This window comes from Heliangelus exortis, chromosome 2 (genome assembly GCF_036169615.1).
Source record: "Heliangelus exortis chromosome 2, bHelExo1.hap1, whole genome shotgun sequence".
NCBI lineage: Eukaryota > Metazoa > Chordata > Aves > Apodiformes > Trochilidae > Heliangelus > Heliangelus exortis.
Genome location: NC_092423.1, coordinates 144,184,338 through 144,205,804, shown reverse-complemented (window position 1 = coordinate 144,205,804; position 21,467 = coordinate 144,184,338). Strand labels below are relative to the sequence as shown.

Below are 21,467 nucleotides of genomic sequence, written 5' to 3'. Positions count from 1 at the left end.
AAATCATGTGTGGTTATCAATCAGCTTGCCTAGTGATAGCAATAGGCAATAAATATCAATTTAATGTGCAGTACCAGGTGAAAAAGCATTTCAAACAGCAATTTAAACAAAACATGAAATTTAGTGCAGGTTGTTCTCAAATCATTCCCATAATTAAGGTCAGAACTTTATGCTCTTTTCTCTGTTTGCAAAGTTCACTGTTTAAATTTTTTTTTCTTCTCTTCTAACACCACTTGGCACCACACTGCTTAACACCACATGAATGAGAACATGTTCACTCACTGGCCTAGATCTCCCACACTGGGCACACATTAAGCATTTCAACATTTTTTTTTTTTACTCCCTGTGATGACCAACAACACAGAAGCCACAGCTTATTTCCATTCCACTATCCTTCATTGACACTATTTTAGCTCCCACAAAATCCTCTGCCTTCCATTACTTGGCTCTATGTGTCTGGCCTAAGCTTGACAAGTGCATGTGGATGCTGCTTGGCTGGCAGAAACTTTTCTTTTCCCTCTACTGCAATGGAGATTTGAGAGCTGCTGAAAGGATGAGACACAGCAAGAAGGCCATTGATTTAAAACAAAACAAAAACTGCCTTTTAAATTTCCATCTTCTCACACAAGATCTATCCCACCAAACAGCTCGTGGTTTGGACAACCTGATTTAACTTTGTTGTCAGGGCAGACCCATCCCTGCACTCTGGGAGCCACTATGAGAAAACTCACAATCTCCCTGGCACCTTTTGCTCTTTCATTTCATCCCTTTGTGGGCCAGAACTAAGCTCAATAATAGGCACAGCTTACGATGCACAGCAGCATAAGGCATTTTGCAATATGCCAAATACAGTTACTATACTTTGCCCCTGATTCTACTGTGCCTATAGGGCCTTTTACCTTTCATCATACTTGTCAAGCTATCAAGAACAAGATACCAGCCCTGAAATCAGAAGTTGAGTTGCAATGTTTATCGAAATACACTCCTAGTACTATTTTCATCTTCACTTTACCCCCTTTGATGTAGGTCCTAAGTTTTAGTTACTATCTTATAGGTAAAATAGGCATTTTTAATGTTACCATAAATTGGCCTTTTGTCAAATTTTATAGGCCATTCCAAATACTCCAGTGAAAGGCCCATACCACTCTTGAGCTATTGGTAACACATGGGGTGGAAGGCTTTAACTTACTTCTCCAGGATTGCAGTATAAAAGCCATTTTGTAACTGAATCAATACATTCTAGAATGGGCCTTCTTACTTTTTCCCTCTCCCATAGACACATGGCATCCTGAATAGTCTGGTGGAAGGTCAGTGATGAGGTCCCAGCACATCTTAAAAATGTTAACTGAGAAGAACCATCACTGATTGTAGATATTGTATATCCCAAATAGATTAAATACTCCAGATGTTGACAGGAGATGGAAATAGAAGCCTTCAATACTTTTAGAACTAAGTTTAAGGATTAAGGAACAAAGATACAGGAAGAAAAAAGACCTTTCTTGAATGTTCTCTCAAACCCAAACCTCTTGCTAGGAACCAAATTGGACATTCTAAAAAGAACTATAATCAGAGCTGGAGACATACTGCTGCCCAAGATTAATTTTATGTCATCCTGGTTTATCTATTATTCTTGTTTATCCAGATCTTCCCCAAAGAACTTTAAAATGGTAATGGTGATATTTACTACACTTTATCAACCTTTAGTATCAATCAGCTTTCTTCCATAAGTCTTTGAGTTATCTTAAACAAAAACTAAAAAACACTAAGTATTTAGAAATTTAGCTTTGAGAAGTCTATGAAGCTTACTGTCACTTTTCCTCAGGAAAGAGGTAATAATCACAACTCATTTAAAACTGGTAATTTATCAGTTGTATTAACATGTAAATGTTTAGAAATATCTGATCCAGAGCCTCCAACAATCAGTTCATCTCAGAGTTTGTTATCAGGATCACTAAGTAGACACGCAGCATATGCTGTCTCAGCTCCAGTTACAGCAAATATGCTGCAATGAACTTGTCAGAGAGAATAAATCAGATCCTCAGATGTTTTGTGGTGCAAGTTTGGCTTCAGGAAGCTTTTGTAAGTCTGTGATAATGTAACACCAAACTCCACAACTGAGAAAGTTCACCAAGTTTTACTTAAAGCAGAATTTGGAGACCGGCTGTCATCCTGGCTTATAGCAAGTTTAGTTATTCTTTCTTTTCAGTTTGAATAGTTAATATTCTTGTTGCTTTTCTGTTTGAACTGTCGTATTTCCTCAAAGTTACTAACACTGTAGTTTTTCAGCACTAATTGTGTAACACTTAAATCTTAAAGTTGCTTTATCTGTATTATGTATTGCATAACAGCCCCCATTCAAAAAATCCCTCTCTTCCTCAGACTTTTATAGGATAATGTGGTTGCATAAATCTAAGTCATATTTATGTAAATTATATTTAATAAAAATATTAATTAAGAGTCAGCACTTAAATTGCACAGAATAAAGTAACTTATGGCCTCTGATCAAGCTCTTAACAGATCATAAATTATAACATTTATATTTTTCTGATGAAACATGCTAAAAAAATACAGTTTAGGAAGCTGAGAAGCAACCCATTTAAAGTCACTTTTCTATATGGACATAATTACCTATCTTTATAGCACACAGTATTTGCAAGTTTCAGGCTACGTAACCACAGAAATATTTCACTGGAGACTATAAATACAGTGTGCTACAGGCAAGAAATATGTTCAGTGTTTTAAATTGTATCATTAGGAATGCTCCAAATAAAACATGCAGCTCACCAGACAGGTGACATATTCTTACTGACATACAGTTATTTGCTACAAATTTGGGCAGATTTATTTCAGTAAAGAGTGAAACTGATGTGTACATACACCTCATCAAGCTTCTCATGTCTACTTGGCCCTCCTAATGGATATATCCACTATACACAAATACTTCCCAAAGAAACATTTACAATTTATCTCCTTTCATCAGCTGTGTCTTTGTCTAGAAATGTAATTAAATACTAAAATCAAACATTAAGTGCTATTTTATATAAAAATGTTTAGATCTATCTAGGTCTCAGGTTCCTTCCAAAGTGAGAACACTGACAGCTTCATCACAAGCTATATAAGACCCATCTAGAACATGCCACTGGTGATGCCCTAATTACATCAAGGACCACAGTCTGGGGGAGACCTAAATACAACTCATGATAGCCTCAAAATACTCAGTGAGAGCAGACTCCTCAGAGAAGAGACTCCATCTGAATCTGATACACAGATGTCCTATGTTTCTTAATGCTTCCCACTTTGTCACTGGTGTTGTTGATCTCCCCAAAGACTTTAGGAAAAAAAATCTAGGTATCAAACACTCCACTAGCATACTCAGGTCTTACCTTTGTCTTGTCCCTCATAGAACCTTTTCCCAAAATAGACATTTTTGTCAGTGTTTCTTCCTGTAAGCGCTTTAGAGAATTGCCACGTGGACCCAGAAGTTTTCCCACGAAATTGAACTGCAAGAAAAAAAATCATTAAGTTAATTAGATTTTTAAGCATATATGAACAAGCAAAGCATACTATTTTGCTGAAAAAACTGTTCTAGCTAAAAACAAGTATCACAAACTAAAGTTAAGTTCAAATATGTAAGACCTATCAGTGGCTTCACCAGGTGTCAAGAGAAACACAGATCTGAGCTCCAAGAACTCAAACAATATAGAGAGAACTCTGTTTATCACATTCAACAATGAGAACAGATGTGCTCAAGCTGCAATTCAGTTTTCAAACATTTGTTAGCAGGTATATAAAACCATAAAAGCAGCAATCTCAGATACAATACAATCCAACCAAAGCTCTGAAAAAAAATCCTAATTGCCTTATCCTCCCTTGAAGATTTATGAATACAGCAACACATACAATATAGCCTACACTGAAACAAACAGAATTAAATTCAGAGAATGTAAGCATATAAATCCAGCCCCAAACCAGAATCAACACTCAAGATCTTCCCAACTACCACTCAACACCCACTGCCACTGAAGTTCACCAAAACCAGAAGGGCTCATAACCCATCAAGCCCTTAAAGTAACCAGGAAGAAGTAAAAAATAGTGAGGAAGACTCAAGAAACCCAACCATTTCTATTCACAGAAAACACCAAAACATGGAACTGGGGTTCTTTCAGCCCAGAAGGTGCTTCAGAGGGAAAGTTTGCTAAGAAATACAGGTATCAAAATCCAATTTGTAACAAAGGAAAACAAAAAGTGAGAACTATTGTCATTCCAAGGACACAAAACTGGACTTTGAGCTTGGACATGTGTAAGTACTCACGAACACTGCTCCCAGTAACATATACCAGGAGGAAAGTGCCAAGAGATACCAGGAAATACCTCATACCAAGAGATTCAGCAAATCCCCATTTTATTAAGCATGCTATAGTTTTAGCTTCCAACATTTAGGTCTATTTTCCTTATTCCACTTTTATCTTCCCCTGGGAGGATGGAGGGGAGTAAAAGAGCAGTTCCATTCTGTGGGTTTTGTTTATCCTGACCACTAGACCAAGACACCCCTTATACTTGCAAATTTAGTTCCTAATGTAGACCTGAGTTAGAACCAAGATGCAATAAAGTAAAATTGCATATGGATAACTAGCCAGATGCTAGTATATTTATGGGCTTACATGAACTAGTATTTTCTGAAATCAGGGCAAATTTCAAGAAAACCTCAGGCAATTTATGGAAGTTTTTTGGGGTTTTTTTTGGGTTTTTTTTGGTTTTTTTTGAGGTATATTCAATTTTTTTCTTCATAGGCCCTAAGATATAGACAAGGAAAACATTAATCAGAAATTGGTTGTGAATTTGTGAAATTGTAGAAATCTCCCTTGCTGAAAATATTCATGACTCAGCGCCACTGGCAAGGCCCTGAGTAGTCTAATTTAGTCATTATTTCAACAGAAAGTTGGACCACATCTTCTCTATAGGTCCCTTCCAACTTGGACTTCTGACTGTCTTATTTCTGGAAGCAAGGCAAGAAAAGAAACTAAAGCAATTCTTAGCAAGTCTGAACTTTCAGAAGTCAGTAACTCCTTGTCAACAGTTTCCTTTGATCTTTCCATTACTTATGATCAGGGAGTTCATAGTTAAGTTCAAATGTAATCTCTCATTTAGTAGAATACCACCATCATTTTTTTCAATTATTACTTAAGATCACTTATGTTTACTCCAAATAGCCTTGAAACTTATTAGGAACAAAAAAACACTGCATGAATTTACAATTATGTATCTTCCATTCACAGTGAAGTATGGTGAAATTTCAGAATGTTGAGTACCTGCAGTCTTACACAGTTAAATTAGTTAAATATTCAGATGAAATTCTACTCAGTTTTTTACTGCAATTTAGGAGTAGGCAAGCATGTGTTTAACTGCAATGTGTAGCCTGAATATCACTTCTTAACTGGAGCAAACAACTCCCTGATAATCAGAATACAAACGACAAATGAAAACAAAGAAATGAATAACCAAAGCTGAAATAAAACCTACTTGGTATGCAATATAAGTAACTAAAAGTTCAGTGCTCAGAAAATACATGAGTGTTCCAAAGCACGTTTACTTCAGCTGCTTTGTTTATTTTAATGACAGCCAAATATTTTAATAAGCTGTGTATAATTTTTAAAACTTGACCTACAAAGCTTTAATACTACCAAGCATTGTGACCTTCTCAAAACCAGTCTCCAGTGTTGAAGGAGGACTTTATGGTAGCTATACAAGTAGCAGGACAGAGGACACGTTCTAGATAACACATTTAATGAAGTGAAAATGTATTAGTTGTATCCTGAGATCCACTGAGCTATTCTTTCCTGTGCACTGAGGCTCCAAATATTAGATTTGACAAGTCTGAAGCATGAGAAATCTGTGCTGCCAGGAAAGTAGGAAATTTTGCTGATTCAAAAGCACTGCAACTCTAAATGTAACTTAAAAACATGGCGAACATTCAAGGTTACTAAAAAATGGCTTACAATGCAGAGCCAAAACCTTTTTGCTCCCCCATAACAAAGCTGAAGAGCTTTGGAATATTTCAGTTGGTTATTCAATAAGTAAAAACTATTTTTGATATTGAATGAATCATTTCAGTAGAAAGCAGATTTTGAACAGGTACCAGATATTTTTGTTCAAACTATTGCTCTATCCCCTTTTTACATGACATTGGGAATATCTGATTAGCAAAGGCTTATCTTCAAATACTTCATAGAGCTATTGAAACACTCAAAGATATCAGCCACCAAGTTACCTTACTTATACACTTGTTTATCCCCAACAATTAAGGAGTGGAGGGACTCAAACCTAAGGGTAGAAAACCACCACACTAAGATACATTTTAATTACAAAGTTAACAACTCCAGCCTATCTGCTTGTCAAACAGAAGCAAGTAAGCCTGGCAGATACCAGTCAGCTCTTACACAAGACAGCTCATGTAGAAGTCTTATGGCTGCTCCCCATGCCTCATATTCCTGGAGTTTATTTGCCCACAAGAGCACAGGAACAAAAATAAGTTCATGTCTAGTATTGAATTCAAGATTATAAACTCTGAATTAGAGGCACTGGATGGTACCAAAAAATGTCTGACCAGCTGTGTACCAGTCAGACCAGTCACATTTACTAGTTCTGGCTCATGATCAGACATGACAGACTTCCCTCTTCACTCACCCTTCTCCCTAGCACAGCACAGTCATATTTCAATTCCCTAAATGCCCAAAGTTGTACTCAAGTTTACTAGCTTGAGCTTAACATTGCATCTGAACAGTCTGTATACAGAAGATATTCTCCAGTATCTCCAAGCTGCTTCTAAGACCATCTGTGAAGTTTATGCCAAACATGGTGAAACAGTTATAAAAAAAAACCTTGAAGGCAACTTTGAAAAAAACCCAAAAAAACACCAACCCCAACCAAAATGCCCAACCCCAACCAAACAAACAAAAAAACAGGATACAGACTAACAGGGAGGAGACGATGGGAGAAGATGGGAAGCATTACCTCAGTCCTACATAGTTACAAACCATTAGTTTGAGAAAAAGGATGCAAGACTTAAGGGGTGTTCTTAGTTCATAAAAAAAAAAGCAGATCCTCCCATATCTACACCTCTCATTCAGCTTGAGGATAAAGATACACCATGATGTGCAAGAGATCCTTCTGAAATTCCTGAAATATTGGAGATTCTACCCTTTGGTCATGGTGTCCACTAGTCCACAAATACTGGTTTCCTATACAGAAAACATGTTGTTTCCCTTACATTATCTTCAACTGTTGCATAACTACAAAATCACCAATTTATAAATTTAATAGGAAAAAATATTAATAGAAAGCAAATCAGGTTTTTGCCTGACTGAAAATAGTTTCCTCTCAAGATATTCATAAATCCTCATTTTAAGAAGCATTTTTGCAGATACAATACAGTGGAGGTTATGGACATGACTGCATAACACCCATTTCTTTAGAATCCCCAAATCAAAATACAACTTTAAAAGTTACCTAGAGATTTATTTCCTTACCAGATCACCATTTCAAACTATTTCCTCAAAACAGTTCAGGAGAAAACACATGTACAAGGAGTATACAAGTGAGACATTCTTTTCAGAAGAATTTGATCTTTGAATTTCAGCAGAAAAGGAATTAATGCCAAGGCTACAGCATTTTAAAATATATATCTATATTACAGAAAGGGGTTATAATAGGAAAAGTAATCCTTGTTTATCTTCACCAAGACAAGTCTGCTGAGAATGGTTCATCCAGCTTAAAATACTTAGTGAAAGTATAAACACTTGACCAAATGCTTTCCTGTAAAGCTCTAAGTAAGCCATTGTCATTAAAGCCACAGAAAGCTTTCTTAGCATATTAGTTTTCTGCAATGGTTCCCCTGTGATAGGGTCACAGCAAAAAATAAAAACAGTTAAATTAAGACTCAGAGCATTTTCCCTCACAGTGACCTGAAAGCAGGAAAACATCAAGATTGGTATTACTCATCTGAAGAAAATAAGGTTTCCATATAGAAAGGTAAAAACTTGAAGCATCTACGCTCTGCCACATCAAATTACTCTCTTCACAAACCACAATAATAGGTCTTTAAACATTTATTCACAACAGAAAGCTCAATTACTGTAAAGCTGCTCAAAAGCTATCCTTGGTATTACATTTGATGTTGTTCCTCCATATCACTTATGATTATACAACTAAATTCTCATTTTCTTGGAAGCCCTTAGAATTTAACTGCTATGAAAAATGTTTTCTAACTAGTCATGTGATTAAGATATTCATCTCTCCATGAGTCCATGTAAGAATTGCAGATTTATTGCTCATGACAATGACATTTAAGAATATATTTTCAATATAAGCGTTAAGCTAAAAGGCTCCAACAGACACCAGTTCTGTAAATCAGTGACTCCTGAGAATATATATTTAAAGGATCACTCCAGTAACTGAACACAGACAGTTTTTTACCAAATTCTGAAATTCACCCAGTATTTAAATGTAGTTTTGTGACCAATGTTTAAATGGTTGCCCATCACATAACAAACAATTGTTCCCATAGTTTTGATCCATAACAGAAAAAACATCTTCAACTCCATTTATCACCCCTGAAAACTTTTTCCTTCAGTTTTGAGACACTTGACTTCACCGAACTGTCAAAGCAAAATCAGATTCCTGACACTAACCTACTTCATAATGCATATTAATTAAATGCATGGGAGTGTGGTGACACTCTTCTGACTCATTTGTACATATCTAAACTATGAAAACCTTTCACACTTGCTGGAATTTCATACTTTTAAGATAGATCCAGAGTTCCTTCACCAAGAAATCACATTATCACCTTCTACCGCCAGTTCATTTTTTCAGCCTTTATCAAGTTTGTGCAAGTCGAGAATACTTTCAAGCATAAAATGTAACACAAATACAGGCTTACAGGTCACATTTTCACACTTGACCTGAAGTCAGTTGAGGTATTCAGCCGACCAAAGAGCAAAGTGTATTAAATCACTCTGATTTCCTTTGCCTAAACCGGCAAGATCTCATTCCACTACCTATAGGTTAGGCATCCAGCATCCACAGGCACCCCTACATGTAGGTAACTTGATTGAGAACTAAATCCTACTTCAAAAAGTCAGCCCTTTTCCTACACGTTTGCATGAAAGCCCTAACCTCTTTAATCCTAGCTTGCAGCACATCCCAGTTACAAGAGGATTGTCGACAGCATTACTAAGGCATATTGAAGCCTCACCTAAGTATCTCAGATTAATTTCCATATCACAGCAATTCAGACATTTATCAGAATCTGTAGAGCTGGACCAACCTGAAAAAATCTTAATATTGTTTTCAGTCAGATTTTGAAAATACTTGACCAGACCTGTAATCTTATAGATTAACTTCTAGAGCACAAGGTTTTGTCTTGCCAAGTAAGACTGTCACCACATCAAGACATAATAATTCCAGGGTTTTTAATGTGTACATGAGTCTGTGACGAACAAATTAAGAAATTAATTCAAATGCACAACTAGCCTCAAGCAGAAACTGAACATAACTCCTGGGATTAACTATCTTGACAAGCTGCTTCATAAAGCAGATAAAATTCCGTCTGTCTTGGTTATTCTATCACCTTCTATCAAGGTCTAGACATGAAAAACATTTAGGCCAACTCAGTCTGAGATTTTACATAAGACCACAGATTTTAAAATACATAAGACCACAAAACCAACCAAGAGCTGTTAGGTAGGCAGCAAGTTGTACACGTGAACACAGACACTCAACTGTTTGCACACTTAGATGACCAGAAACTCAAGTCTTTTTCAGGGAGATCAAAGATGCCTGAAAAAAAGTGAAACACCTGCTTTTGAATCTGAGGTCTACCAGATCCTTTTCCAATAGAAACACAGCTGCTCTGAGCTTCAGTTGCATAGCTTTCTGCTGCAGTTATCCTGTCACCTCCCAGGGCTGTCAGAGGTAATGAGGCTGAATTTGCACAGGACCCAGCTATGAGCCCATATGAGAACATATCTGACAGGTCAGGTAATATGAGCAGGCATTGCAATGCCAGGCTGATCAGATCAGCCCTAGGACTGCCTGACCTGTGTTGAAACCATTTTGATTTATTCAAGGAGTCAGAGACAAGTTAAGTGGAAAAACACAATGAAACACTTAAAGGAAACTTAGTTAACCCAGTGACAGGTCTGCTTGAACGGATATAATGCTGTAATGTAAGCTGGTTTGGTCCAGATACCTAACTTTTTTTGTGAAAAATGATGATTGAAACTTCATTAATCCTACTGATATAAAGTAGAGGCATCTCTGCTTGCTGGAGTCATCACTGGCAAATATAAACAAAGGAGCAGTTTCTTCTATCAGAGTTGCTTATATTTGTAGTTAGTTTCATTTGCTGGTAACTTTTTAAAATCCTGTTTAAAAGGAGGATCATTTATTTGGGGTAGTACTATTCATAAAGTTGAAAAAAAATTGGTATCCAAATTTGTCAGATTCAACCCAACCAGTACCTCTTAGTTTGACAGACTTATCAATTACTGAAGTGATTTGGTCAGCTACAAACAGCAGATTAACAGTTCACGAGCAGAAAACCTACACCATCTAAATGACTGGAGGTATCTTTGTTCAGCATCTTGCATAACAGCTAACAGCATTATTATGGAGTGCAGGCATACAGAAACCAATACCAGCTTGCTAGAACTACTTAAATTTCAATATTCACATGCAGAAAAGCTTTTTTACATGGATTTCATCCATATTTGTCTAAAATTTCCATTCTTCTGAAACATTTGTCAACAATAGTAATCAGAAGAAAAAAGAACCAAATCTTGTAACCTTTTTTCTGAGGTGCCATTACTTGGGACATTCAACAAATGACACTTATTTTGCACTAACATGCTTTTGTCTAGAAAACTGCATACATGCACAGAAAAGAATAGCAGAAGAGCAAAAGGCATTTCTGTAAATCACCCTTTCAGGCTTTATAAGCACCACATAATACCTTTTGCTGAAGTTCTGCAGAATCTGAATATACAATGCAAGCACTTGAAATACATCTCACTGAGACAGAGATCACTGGAATAATTTCATATCTACCCCAAAAGACCTGATAAAGCATTCCTAATTTAAGCCCTCCTCTGAACACTTAACAGGAAGAGGATTAGTCTTTAGAGCAAACATTAGTATGCAAAAAGATTGTTCCCCTCTATACAGGCATTTCACACTCATGTCCCTCCCTGCAGACTCCAGTATCCCAGGATAAGGCTTTGTTTGCCATGTTGAGGTTACAACACTTCAAACAACATATTTAGAGTGATCAGGTCTCAGAAATAAAACCACAAGCCTGGTCCTAGTAAACAAGTGACACTAAGCTGCAATGACTTCTTGTGTCCTAGAGCAAGCTTCTCAGAGAAGTTCACAATTACCTGACCTGAGTATGAATTCATCCTTACCTCCCACATTACTCTATAGTGAGTAATCTGAATTTCCTTTTGACTCTGCAGAATTTTTAATGAGTAAGGTTGAATAAATATGTCTATATGTAATAATATGGCAATTTAAGAAAAATTGAGCCCTCCTGTGCTGCAGTGAAAATATTTATAAACAGAGAATACCTAGTGCCTTGGGTCAGTGCAGGGGTGTTTTGGAAGCTGGGGAAGGGGCACGGGGGTGGCTCCTGTGAGAATGTGCTGGAAGTTTCCCTGCATTAAATTCTGGGCTCTGCCTTTGGCCCAGGACGAGCAGATATGGGAAGCTGAATATGCCTCTGTGAGGAATATATAAGACAGGGAACATGAAACTGAAACAAACAAAAAAGAAAAAACAAAAAAAACTCACATCCAAGCAAACAAAAAACCTACAGAGGAAAGGAGGAGGTGAAAGCAATGGCAGAGCAGAGACAGTCAGTGAGGAAGGAGGGGGAGAAGGTGCCCAAGCAGAGATTTTTCCTCCATGGTGAGATGGCAGCTGTCCCCTACGGCCCATGGAGGAGCACAGGGGAACACACACTGAAGGGCCAGAGTAGGACAGACATATATTTCCAGCCTGTGAAGGATCACAGTGGCCAGACGTGGTGCTGATGTAGGATTAGAAGGGCAGATGTGGATCTGCCATAAAGAACCATGGTGGGGCATCTGGAGCCATGTAGGACCCCTTGCCAGAGGAGGTGACTGTTCCCACAGCAGCCGTGACTCCAGCCTGGGCTGGAGCAGCTCCTGAGGGACTGCACCTCCTGGGAGGGACTCATGTCCCTGGGGTTCCTGAAGGACTCTCCCATGAGGGACCCCATGCTGGAGCAGGGGATGAATGTTAGGAGTCCTCTCCCTGAGGAGGAAGAAGCAGCAGAAACACCGTGTGGGAAACTGACCCTGAACCCCCCCTGCCAATGCCCTGTGCCCTGAGGGGAGGCAGCAGGGAAGGGATCCGGGCCTGGGGAGAAGGGAGGGGTGGGGGGTAGGAATTCATATCTGGTTATGTTCCCTTTAGATCCAATTCTATTCTAATAGATTAGAAACCAACTCCTACCTGACTACAACCTCCCTTCAGGTAGCTGTAAAGAGCAATAAGGCTGAATTTCTTCTTCTCCAGGCTCAACAAGCCCAGCTCCCCAAGCCTCTCCTCGTAAGATTTTCCCTCTAGTCCCTTCACCAGCCTCATTGCTCCCAGAAGAGAGCAGAAGGACCCACTCCAGCACCTCGATACTGTTCCTGAAGGATGCTTGGAACTGGACATAGCACAGAGCAGATGATACCTGTCCATTCAATAGACAAAGGGCTTTCCTGAAAGCTACCACAAAATAAGAATTGCAGTGTTTAGTCCTTCAAAGCTGACACTACATAAAGAAGCAGAAGTATATTTCAAAAGGTAGTCTTTCCCTTTTAGTTTCTATTTTGCTTTCTTCCCCTTGAGCTCAAGTTTCTGCATCTCAGCATCTATTAGAAAAACATCCTGGTTACAAACAGACCATGTAAATTTCCCCTTCCTTTTACCTTCCCATCTTTTTGTTTCTTCATGTTTCTATACAGCCTTTTCCAGTCATAAAGATGACTTTACAGTTCCAAAGACATACCCACATATAAAAGGTAATAGAGGCTTGATTGCAGTAAAGCAATATTTCACAAAACTACTAACAGTATTAAGGCAGTCCCTACAAGTTACTCATCATAATTGTTGAGGAAAACACTGATAGTGTGAGGAAAAAAAATAAGTCTTCCTGAAGAAATGGATTAAGAAAATAATTCCCTTCTTCCATGAACAGAAACAGAAGCTGTCTTGAAATTCCTAGCAGGAAAAAAGGCCTTTCAAACAAGCGAGAACCTGCACATTTTATTTCCACAATATTAAAATTTAAAAAGGAACCAAAAGAATGAAGTCCCATAGCCTATTGAATGTTGAATAAATGCTTTCAGGTAGCATTATTTTTGTGCAGTATAATACTGGGCAGTAAAGACTCATAGTGGTCAAAGATACTAACAGTCCTTACTCATCCAGAATAGACTGCATAATTTCATAATGCAGATAAAACTAATTCAAGATTGGCAATGGCTGCAACAAAGCAAAGAGCTTATACAGCGAGTTCCTTTAATGATGTATTTTACTCTGCACTTCTACCTACAGCAAGTAAGTTTCAAAGCCTGGCATCAAATATTTCATTTCTTTTGCTATTCTGAAGAGGAGAATGTGGCTAACCCGAAAGTGACTAATTTTTCTTTTCTCAACATACTATATTTTTGTGTGACCAGCCCACTTTCCCACATTTATTCCAACAACAGCAATTCCTACCTTACAAATTCTACAGAAGAGACTGCAGAAAAGTAATAGCAGAGCTTGTTAATACTTTTGAAAATGTAACAAAATTAAGGTATTAGATCCACTTAGATTTATCAAAACTGAAAATCACTTACCTTAGGGAACTGTTTTACTGGAATCAAAACTTTTTGTCCCAACTTCATATTTTTATTGATGACTACATCAATATACTTTTCTTCTTCCTTTCCTTCCCCTTTCTGGAATTTTTCAATTTCTGTTGAAAGAAAAAAGTATTTTCCCAGTTTAATACAACAATCTAAAAGCTGAGATTATTCAAAGGCAATACAAATTAAAATCTTTAGGAATAATGCTGTATGGAATGGTACATATGGCATAATGTGTTATGATTAGCTACATTGGTCAATGGATTAAGTGGTGTCTTGCTTTTTTTAGGCTTTTTTAATGCTCATGTCCATATCAGCACCTTGAAATAGCATTGTAACCATTTTAAATGCTGTTAGCTTAAGCTACATTTACATACATATAAGTATATGTAAATGTACATATTACACATGGCTTAAGCAGAAAACGCTATTCTTAGAATCTTTTCTTAATTTTTAAATTAGAAAAGCTATACTATGTTTAAATTCTTGACTTTTTTATCCCTCTATACTTTGTTTCCAGTATAGCGTTTTAATGGTGGTTGTCTACAGTGCACTTAAGAGAAAATGTCAAATCAATCTTTCAAAATTTCAGGAATATAATTGTGGCACACAGATCACACCCAAAAAATCTGAGATTAGTTTTATACCAATGATATTTAGGATTGATATTTAGAAGTTCAAACTCAGACTACATGACTCATAAGCAGAGGTATATACAAAACTGATGCTTGATTATAATTCTCTCGGAATAGGAGATTTTTCAATGTGCTAATGAAAAACTGCAAATTTCACTTCATTGGTGGGGAAACATGAGCATGAATGGACTAAAAATGAAGCACTACCCAAAGTCTGCACTGGACTGGAGTCCAGCACATCGAGTTGCAATGTAAAACATAGCACAGGACACACAAAAATCCAGTCAATTTAGTAAGTGCAACAGATGGTCTTCTATGGGTATCTAGCATTTGTTCCCCCAAACGTTCAAACATTTTTGCACAGTAAAATACATCCTTCTACTGTACTCTAAGCAACAGAAGTTAATGACATTTATCAAGACCCTGAATTCTCTTCAGTGGGAATGTGATCTTATGTCAACAGGAGACAGCTACAAGCAGTTGAGTGCAAAATATGTAATTACAAACATAAAAGAAATCAACCTTTATGTATGCTTAAAAAAAATATGGTTTGAAAGTTATTTCCAAAGAAAAACAGGAGTAGGAAATCAATGGTTTCTTATGACTGAAAAAATCCACACACTTTTAGCAACTGTTCAATGGATACCATTGTAATTGAAGCAAAGATATGAGCATATTTCTCAACAACTGAAACTTAAGTCTTCCATGAAAGTTTTCACCTCACTAGCACAGAATCAGAAATAAATACAAGTGAATTTATTCAAGTTAATGTTCGGTAACTGAAAAACCATGGAAGCCAAACCACCCTTAGACTACCTAAAAGCTTTGAAAGAAATTTTATAGGGCATGACATTCCCACTCAGAAAGCAGGGGCTTGGAATTTTCTACAAAGTCAAAATTTCTGAATATCATATTCAGATATGAGTGTAGTACTATGACAGCACTCATACAAGAGAATTTTTAACACCCCTGCATCCTGATGGAACAAGGGCTCTTCAATTCCTCTTGGAAATCAAAACAAGATACATAGAAGTTTGTACATTTTACAGGTGGAAAACAAACATGACACTGATTTTTAATGTTATAGTTGGTATACACTGTAAGCAGTATAAGTGCTGAAAGTTCAATCTTGATCAGAAGTCTGCTGTCCTTTAGCAACACTTTACAACAAGAAATATGAAATGTTAAAATTGTAATAAAATACATCCATTTTGTTATGACTCAAATATTCAAATATGACCTCAAATATTCAGAGTAAGATTTGTTCCGAAAAATCAGAAAAGTACAGTTCAGCTACATTCAAGATTAAAAATTAAGCTGATGCACTACGCTGTGGTATTTTAGAACAGCCCAGTGCACAGAAGTATCTGTAAGCACTGATATAGTGAAGGATTTTTTTTTTCCGAAATAATCTAAAATTACAAAATAAAAGTAGTTACAACATCAAATCCCATAATGTTATGAACTGGTGAAGTTAATTTATTTTGTCCTGTTGAGTCATAGACTATTGTACACAGCTGTATAGTATAACATGCACAGCAATGCCCCTGCCCACCTGAAACTTTAATGCCATGAAAATTGCATTTCTGGGAGTAGCAAGGTATTAGAACCACAACTTTATGAATGAAAGGTTTAAGGACATTCTTTGATACTGCCATGAAAAATTACACCTAAAAGTGAGTTTTGTTTCAGGAACATTCAGATGTCTCAAAGTATGTTTTAACCTTGATGAATCTAAGATTTAAGAGCAAGGTTCTAACAATCTCTCAGTAACATTCCTCAGAAGAGCCAGCTGTGTGAATTCCTTCAAAGATCAATACCCTTATTTGTATTTAATGTTTTAGTTTAGTAAGTTATTTGAATTCATTATTTGAAGGACTTGACTGAAACAACTTGCTTAATGATAGGTATAATGCTAGAATAATGTTATTTTGAGCCCCTTAGTACAAAAAGAAATTTAAAAGGTTGTAGAAACAACACTCTTTCTCTAGAAATCACTCCACTTGTAGTGGCCAAAGTAAATGTCAAAAGAAATCCATTCATTACTATGAAGATCAGTTTTCCTACCCCAGGTAGCTACAAACTTTTAATCATCCATATTAAGAACAACCATTTCTTTATACATCGTAAATTTTGATTAAATTATGTCAAGTCCACTGAATAAGTGATAAATTTTACATTGAGAGCAAGTTTTCTGACTTGTTCTTGCCATAGAATATTGTCTTGAATTTTTCATATTCATGTTAGATTTAAGGGTAGAGAAAAGTTAACTACTAGAATTTTACCCATATCTGCACAGCTCATTCAGGATCTATCACATACATCAAACTTTAGATAATTAGGGAAAAAAAAAAATCATGCCAGAACACACAGGAAATCCAATAAAATTTTCAAGGTCAAATGGATAGGGAGATTTTCCTTTTCTTAATCCTTAGATTACATTCTGTACTGCTTAGCTATACAAAGCTATGACAATTCCTACCTCACAAATAGCAAATAAACGTGTGATTAAAGATTCCTATAATGCTAGAGATTAAAAACCCATGTTCTCAGACCAAGGATGAAGCTAATACAACAGTCCAGGAGTTTAACTGGATGAAGTAATAACTGCACGGATTATTTTCTTTAAATTTAATCATAGTACAGAGATCTAAGCAATGATTACTCCTCAGTTAATTCACCAAATAATGCTTCTAGATGCATCAGATAATGAAAATGTAGAATTGTTCTATGCTAATCTTTAGGTAGAATTAATCTTCCTGTAGCAGAACTACAAGCCAGAATTCCAGCTCCCTCTCTTAAGCCAATATAAATACTTGAGTTTAATGTAGAACAAAGTAATGCTCTGTATTTGTCTGCAGATCAATGTTATCAATACAAGAGCAAATGTCAAATTCAAAGTAAATGAAAACATTTGTTGTATTTCTCCTTAACAGTGCTTCCAAAAGGAACCAGGTAAATTTGTCTGAAATACTAATAGTTTCATGTGTCTTACCCTACTACATAATTATTTGGATTTAATAATTTTTAACTACTTCAGATGGAAGTGAAGAATTCAACACTTAAATTTTAGGACATTCACATAGATGTGGCTTCAGAACACAGTGGTGTTGGAAGAACTGAACAGCAATTTAACTGAAAATAATTTCCCCATTATTGTTTAAGATGAAAATATTTTAAGAACAACATTATTCTTTACAAATATTCCCAAATAATTCTTGACAGAAATATACTGAAGATGTCTGGGAAATTACTAGCCCTACACAACAGCACCCATATATTTTGCTTTATTTGGGCAATTCTTGTTTTTTTGTTTGTGGTTTTTTTTCAGCTTGTAGCTTAGAGAATTAAACATGAAAACTTAGACCAAACTAACCAAATAAGTCTGTTATACAGCTACTGAAGCATGCCCCCAAAACAACAGTATTTCTCAGAAAATTCTCAAAACTTCAATGCTGACTTAGAAAAAACACAGCATTTCCAGTTCAGAAAGGTCTTAAGTCAAATTGAAGGGTGTAGAAATATCTTGATATACTTTCCCTGACCTTTTAATCCCTGAAAAAACTCTTTTGACCGGTGCTGGAAACGCAACACTGAGCGAGACGGATATCTGGTCTGACAGTACAATTCCTTAGTTTCACATTAGAAAAAAAGAAAAATGATGATACTACAAAAAATCCTTTGATACATAATTCTGCATTTCATAAAGGCTTTATTTAAGGAACACAGACAAACTTTGACCAAGAGAAAAGCTTCCAGAGGAAGATAAGATTTAAGTCAGTTGCTGCAGAATTTAAGAACAAGCATTTTTCCTTAATGGAGGAAAAACATGGAATTTATTGGTTCAGTTTCTTCAGATTTCCTACAACCCTTACAAGTTCAGAGTATCAGTAAGTACTTCTGACAGTCTTTGAGATTAAAATTTTTCTACCATGTGTGAACTTATCCGGCATTCTATAATGTTTCCTATCTGAAAATTTTTGTTGTGGCAAACCCCATACTTTATCTCAGAACCAACATTTTAAGCACACCTATTCTGAAAATACTGGAAGTAAGAACTTTTGCAATGAAGCCAAGTGATAAAACGTCTGCTATGCTGGCTGTTGATTTAATGCTTAGTCCTTTGATTACTTATTCTGCTGAATCCAAAGTGCAGCCATGTAGGATGATGAAGCCAACAATAGTTCTAATTTTGATGACAGCTTTATCCTTTTGTTGTAATAAAATGGTCCTGACTGTGCTTTAGATTATTCATCTCTTACACTCAACTCATTTATTTCCTCCCCCACTAATAGGGCAATTAAAAATTATCTGAAACAGTACTTCTCCAGCAAATAATTCTTGTCTTTCAGCTGTGAAGCAACAGGAACTTGAACTATAATCAACACAGTACATAATATATTTGAAAAGGCTTTCTTAAATGAAGCCCACAAATTTTCTGAAGGCAGCCCCTAAAAGACCTACTACTCACTGTCCCTGTCCTCATATTCAGTATGAGGCTGGATGACTTCCCAATTTTTGCACTAAACAGAAGAGGTAAACTTAACCTCTTGGTTTTGAGTGTTTAAAAAAAAGTGTTGAGGATAGCCAAGTTTCTCTGCATATACATTTGCAAGAATTACAGAATTCCTCAGTTTGAATTGTAGGTAGCATCCCACTCCCCCAGAAAAAAAAAGCAAAAAACAACCACCGAACAAAACCAAAAAACCCAATCCACAATTAGTACAACAGCAATTAAACATTGATATAAGTAAATGGTTGGACAAATACCCTTTTTACACACAAGATTTTTTAAAGTACTGGTTAGGGTATTTTCAAAGACTCCAAATTACAGAACAATAGTAATCAAGCAAATTAAAAAATAGCTCAAATTGTTTAAAATAAAGGAGTTAAATATATGGAATGGCTACATCAAGATGCATCCCGAATGAGTCTTAAATAGAGTCAAAAATGCAATTAAGAAAAAAATAAGGTAGCTGCACTGTTAAATGTACTCACCTCCTTTCTCTGAAATTAAAAAAAAACTCCACCCACTCTCCCCAGCTGCCATTTTCATACTTTGAACAAAAAGCCTTTTGAAATCAGAAGTTTAGCCTCCATGGTAGGTCCTAATTCTTGACTGGTATAAGCACTACTACATGAAGAGCTAGAACCATGCATAAGAAACATGGGAATTTGCTTCAACAAATGCACATTACAATAGTTGAATTTAGGATAACTTTTATATGCCACCTTAACTTGCAGAACCAACTCACAATGAATCTGATTTGAATTTACAATATAATAAGTGGCTCATTCTAGAATGATGTCTACAACATTCAGCATGCTCAAGTTAATAATATTCCTGTTGGACTTAAACCAATCTTTAAATTGCATTCACAGGCATTGTAAGTTCTGTTTTACAGTCTAAGTACTACTGTCTGCACTGTTCTGAAAATACATTTCAGTCACAAGTATGACAAATATTTTGAATAGGCCTTTTTATTTAAGCAATTCAAAACTAATTGAACACCTATTACTTTCACATCAAATACGACTACACTAAAATCTGCTCAGACTGATTACTATCAGCAATAGAATAGAAAGTACCACAGTAGAAACTGTCAAAAGCAACACCTAAGATATTAACAGACATTCAGTCAGTCTTGCTCAGGAAAAAAAAACAACATGTAAACATAAGCTTCAGTCCCATTTACCCACCCTACTTCACTGAAAATTACTGTTTCTCATTGTGAAGAGAGATTCTGAATTTATAACAAAGTGCTAAAACTTCCCATGTGATTTACCTGCTGTTGACAACTCTCTTTAAACGTGAATGTTTTTACATTAGCACAGTCAGGCATCTACTAACTGCCAACTCATTTGCTCCATAACTTAACAAATTGCAAAAAAAACATTTATATCTGTGGAAAAACGGTACCCAATATCCTACAGTCAAGTAATTCAGACGTGGATGCTGCATCCTATAAGAATAAAAATAATAAAATTACTCCCCTGTTCCATCCTCCTTCAGGAACAAGCAACTTTCCCACCTGAATACTGGAAGAAGCATTGGCTTCAGCAGGAGGCTGCCCCTTTGGAGGTTTCTTTGAAGCTTGATGCATCCTATGCTTCTTCCTATAAGGTGTCCAGAAGGGGACTCATTCAGTCTTGTACTTATCCACTATACCAGCTGAGCAACAACCTAAATACTATCCTGTTTCTACAAGAAGGGCCAGAAGGGGGATCAAGGGAACTACCAGCCTGACTCCATCATTCAGAAAAATCATGGAGGTTCATTTTGCATGTGCTCACACAGCAAGTGCAGGACAGCCAGGGCATCAGGCCCTGGGAAGGCAGGTCCTGCTTGACCAAAATGATCTCATTCTATGACCTGATAACCTGCCTATTGGATGAGGAAAAGGGCTGTGAACATTGTTTACCTGGATTTCAAAGCCTTTGACACCATTTCCCACCGTATTCTCTTAGAGAAGCTGGCAAGTCGTGGCAGACATAGGTATATTCTTTGTTAGGTTAGAAACTGGCTGTATGGCCAGGCCCAGAGAGTTGTAGTGAATGGAGTTAAATCCAGTTAGCAGCTCATCACCAGTGGTGTCCTCCAGGGCTGTTTTGGGGCCAGTCCTCTTCAATATCTTCACCAATGATCCAGATGAGGGGACCAGGTGCTTCCTCAACAAGCTTACAGACAACACTAGGTTGGGTGGGAATGCTGATCTGCTGGATGGTAGGAAGGCTCTGCAGAGGGACCTGGACAGGTTGAACCCATGGGCTGATGCCAACTGCGTGGGGTTTAACAAGGCCAAGTGTTGTCCTGCATTTCATCCACAATAAGCCCAGGCAGTGCTGCAGGCTTGGGGAAGAGTGGCTGGCAAGTTGCCCAGCAGAAAAGGACCTGGGGATGCTGGTTGAC

General features: G+C 36.8%; 1 protein-coding gene across 5 annotated transcripts in view; it reads right to left on the bottom strand.

Annotated features, from left to right (window-relative positions):
* Positions 1–21,467, bottom strand: part of KHDRBS3 (KH RNA binding domain containing, signal transduction associated 3) — an 89,235-nt gene that overhangs the window by 49,029 nt on the left and 18,739 nt on the right. For all 5 annotated transcript variants that reach the window (XR_011724654.1, XR_011724655.1, XM_071738435.1 and 2 more), the window contains exons 2-3: positions 13,914–14,032; positions 3,384–3,500 (exon numbers count right to left, since the gene is read on the bottom strand). Coding sequence is in view for 3 of the 5 variants with exons in the window: in XM_071738435.1 (XP_071594536.1) it covers positions 3,384–3,500; positions 13,914–14,032 (236 nt within the window). In the remaining 2 variants the exon portion in view is untranslated. The remainder of the gene's footprint in view (positions 1–3,383; positions 3,501–13,913; positions 14,033–21,467) is intronic.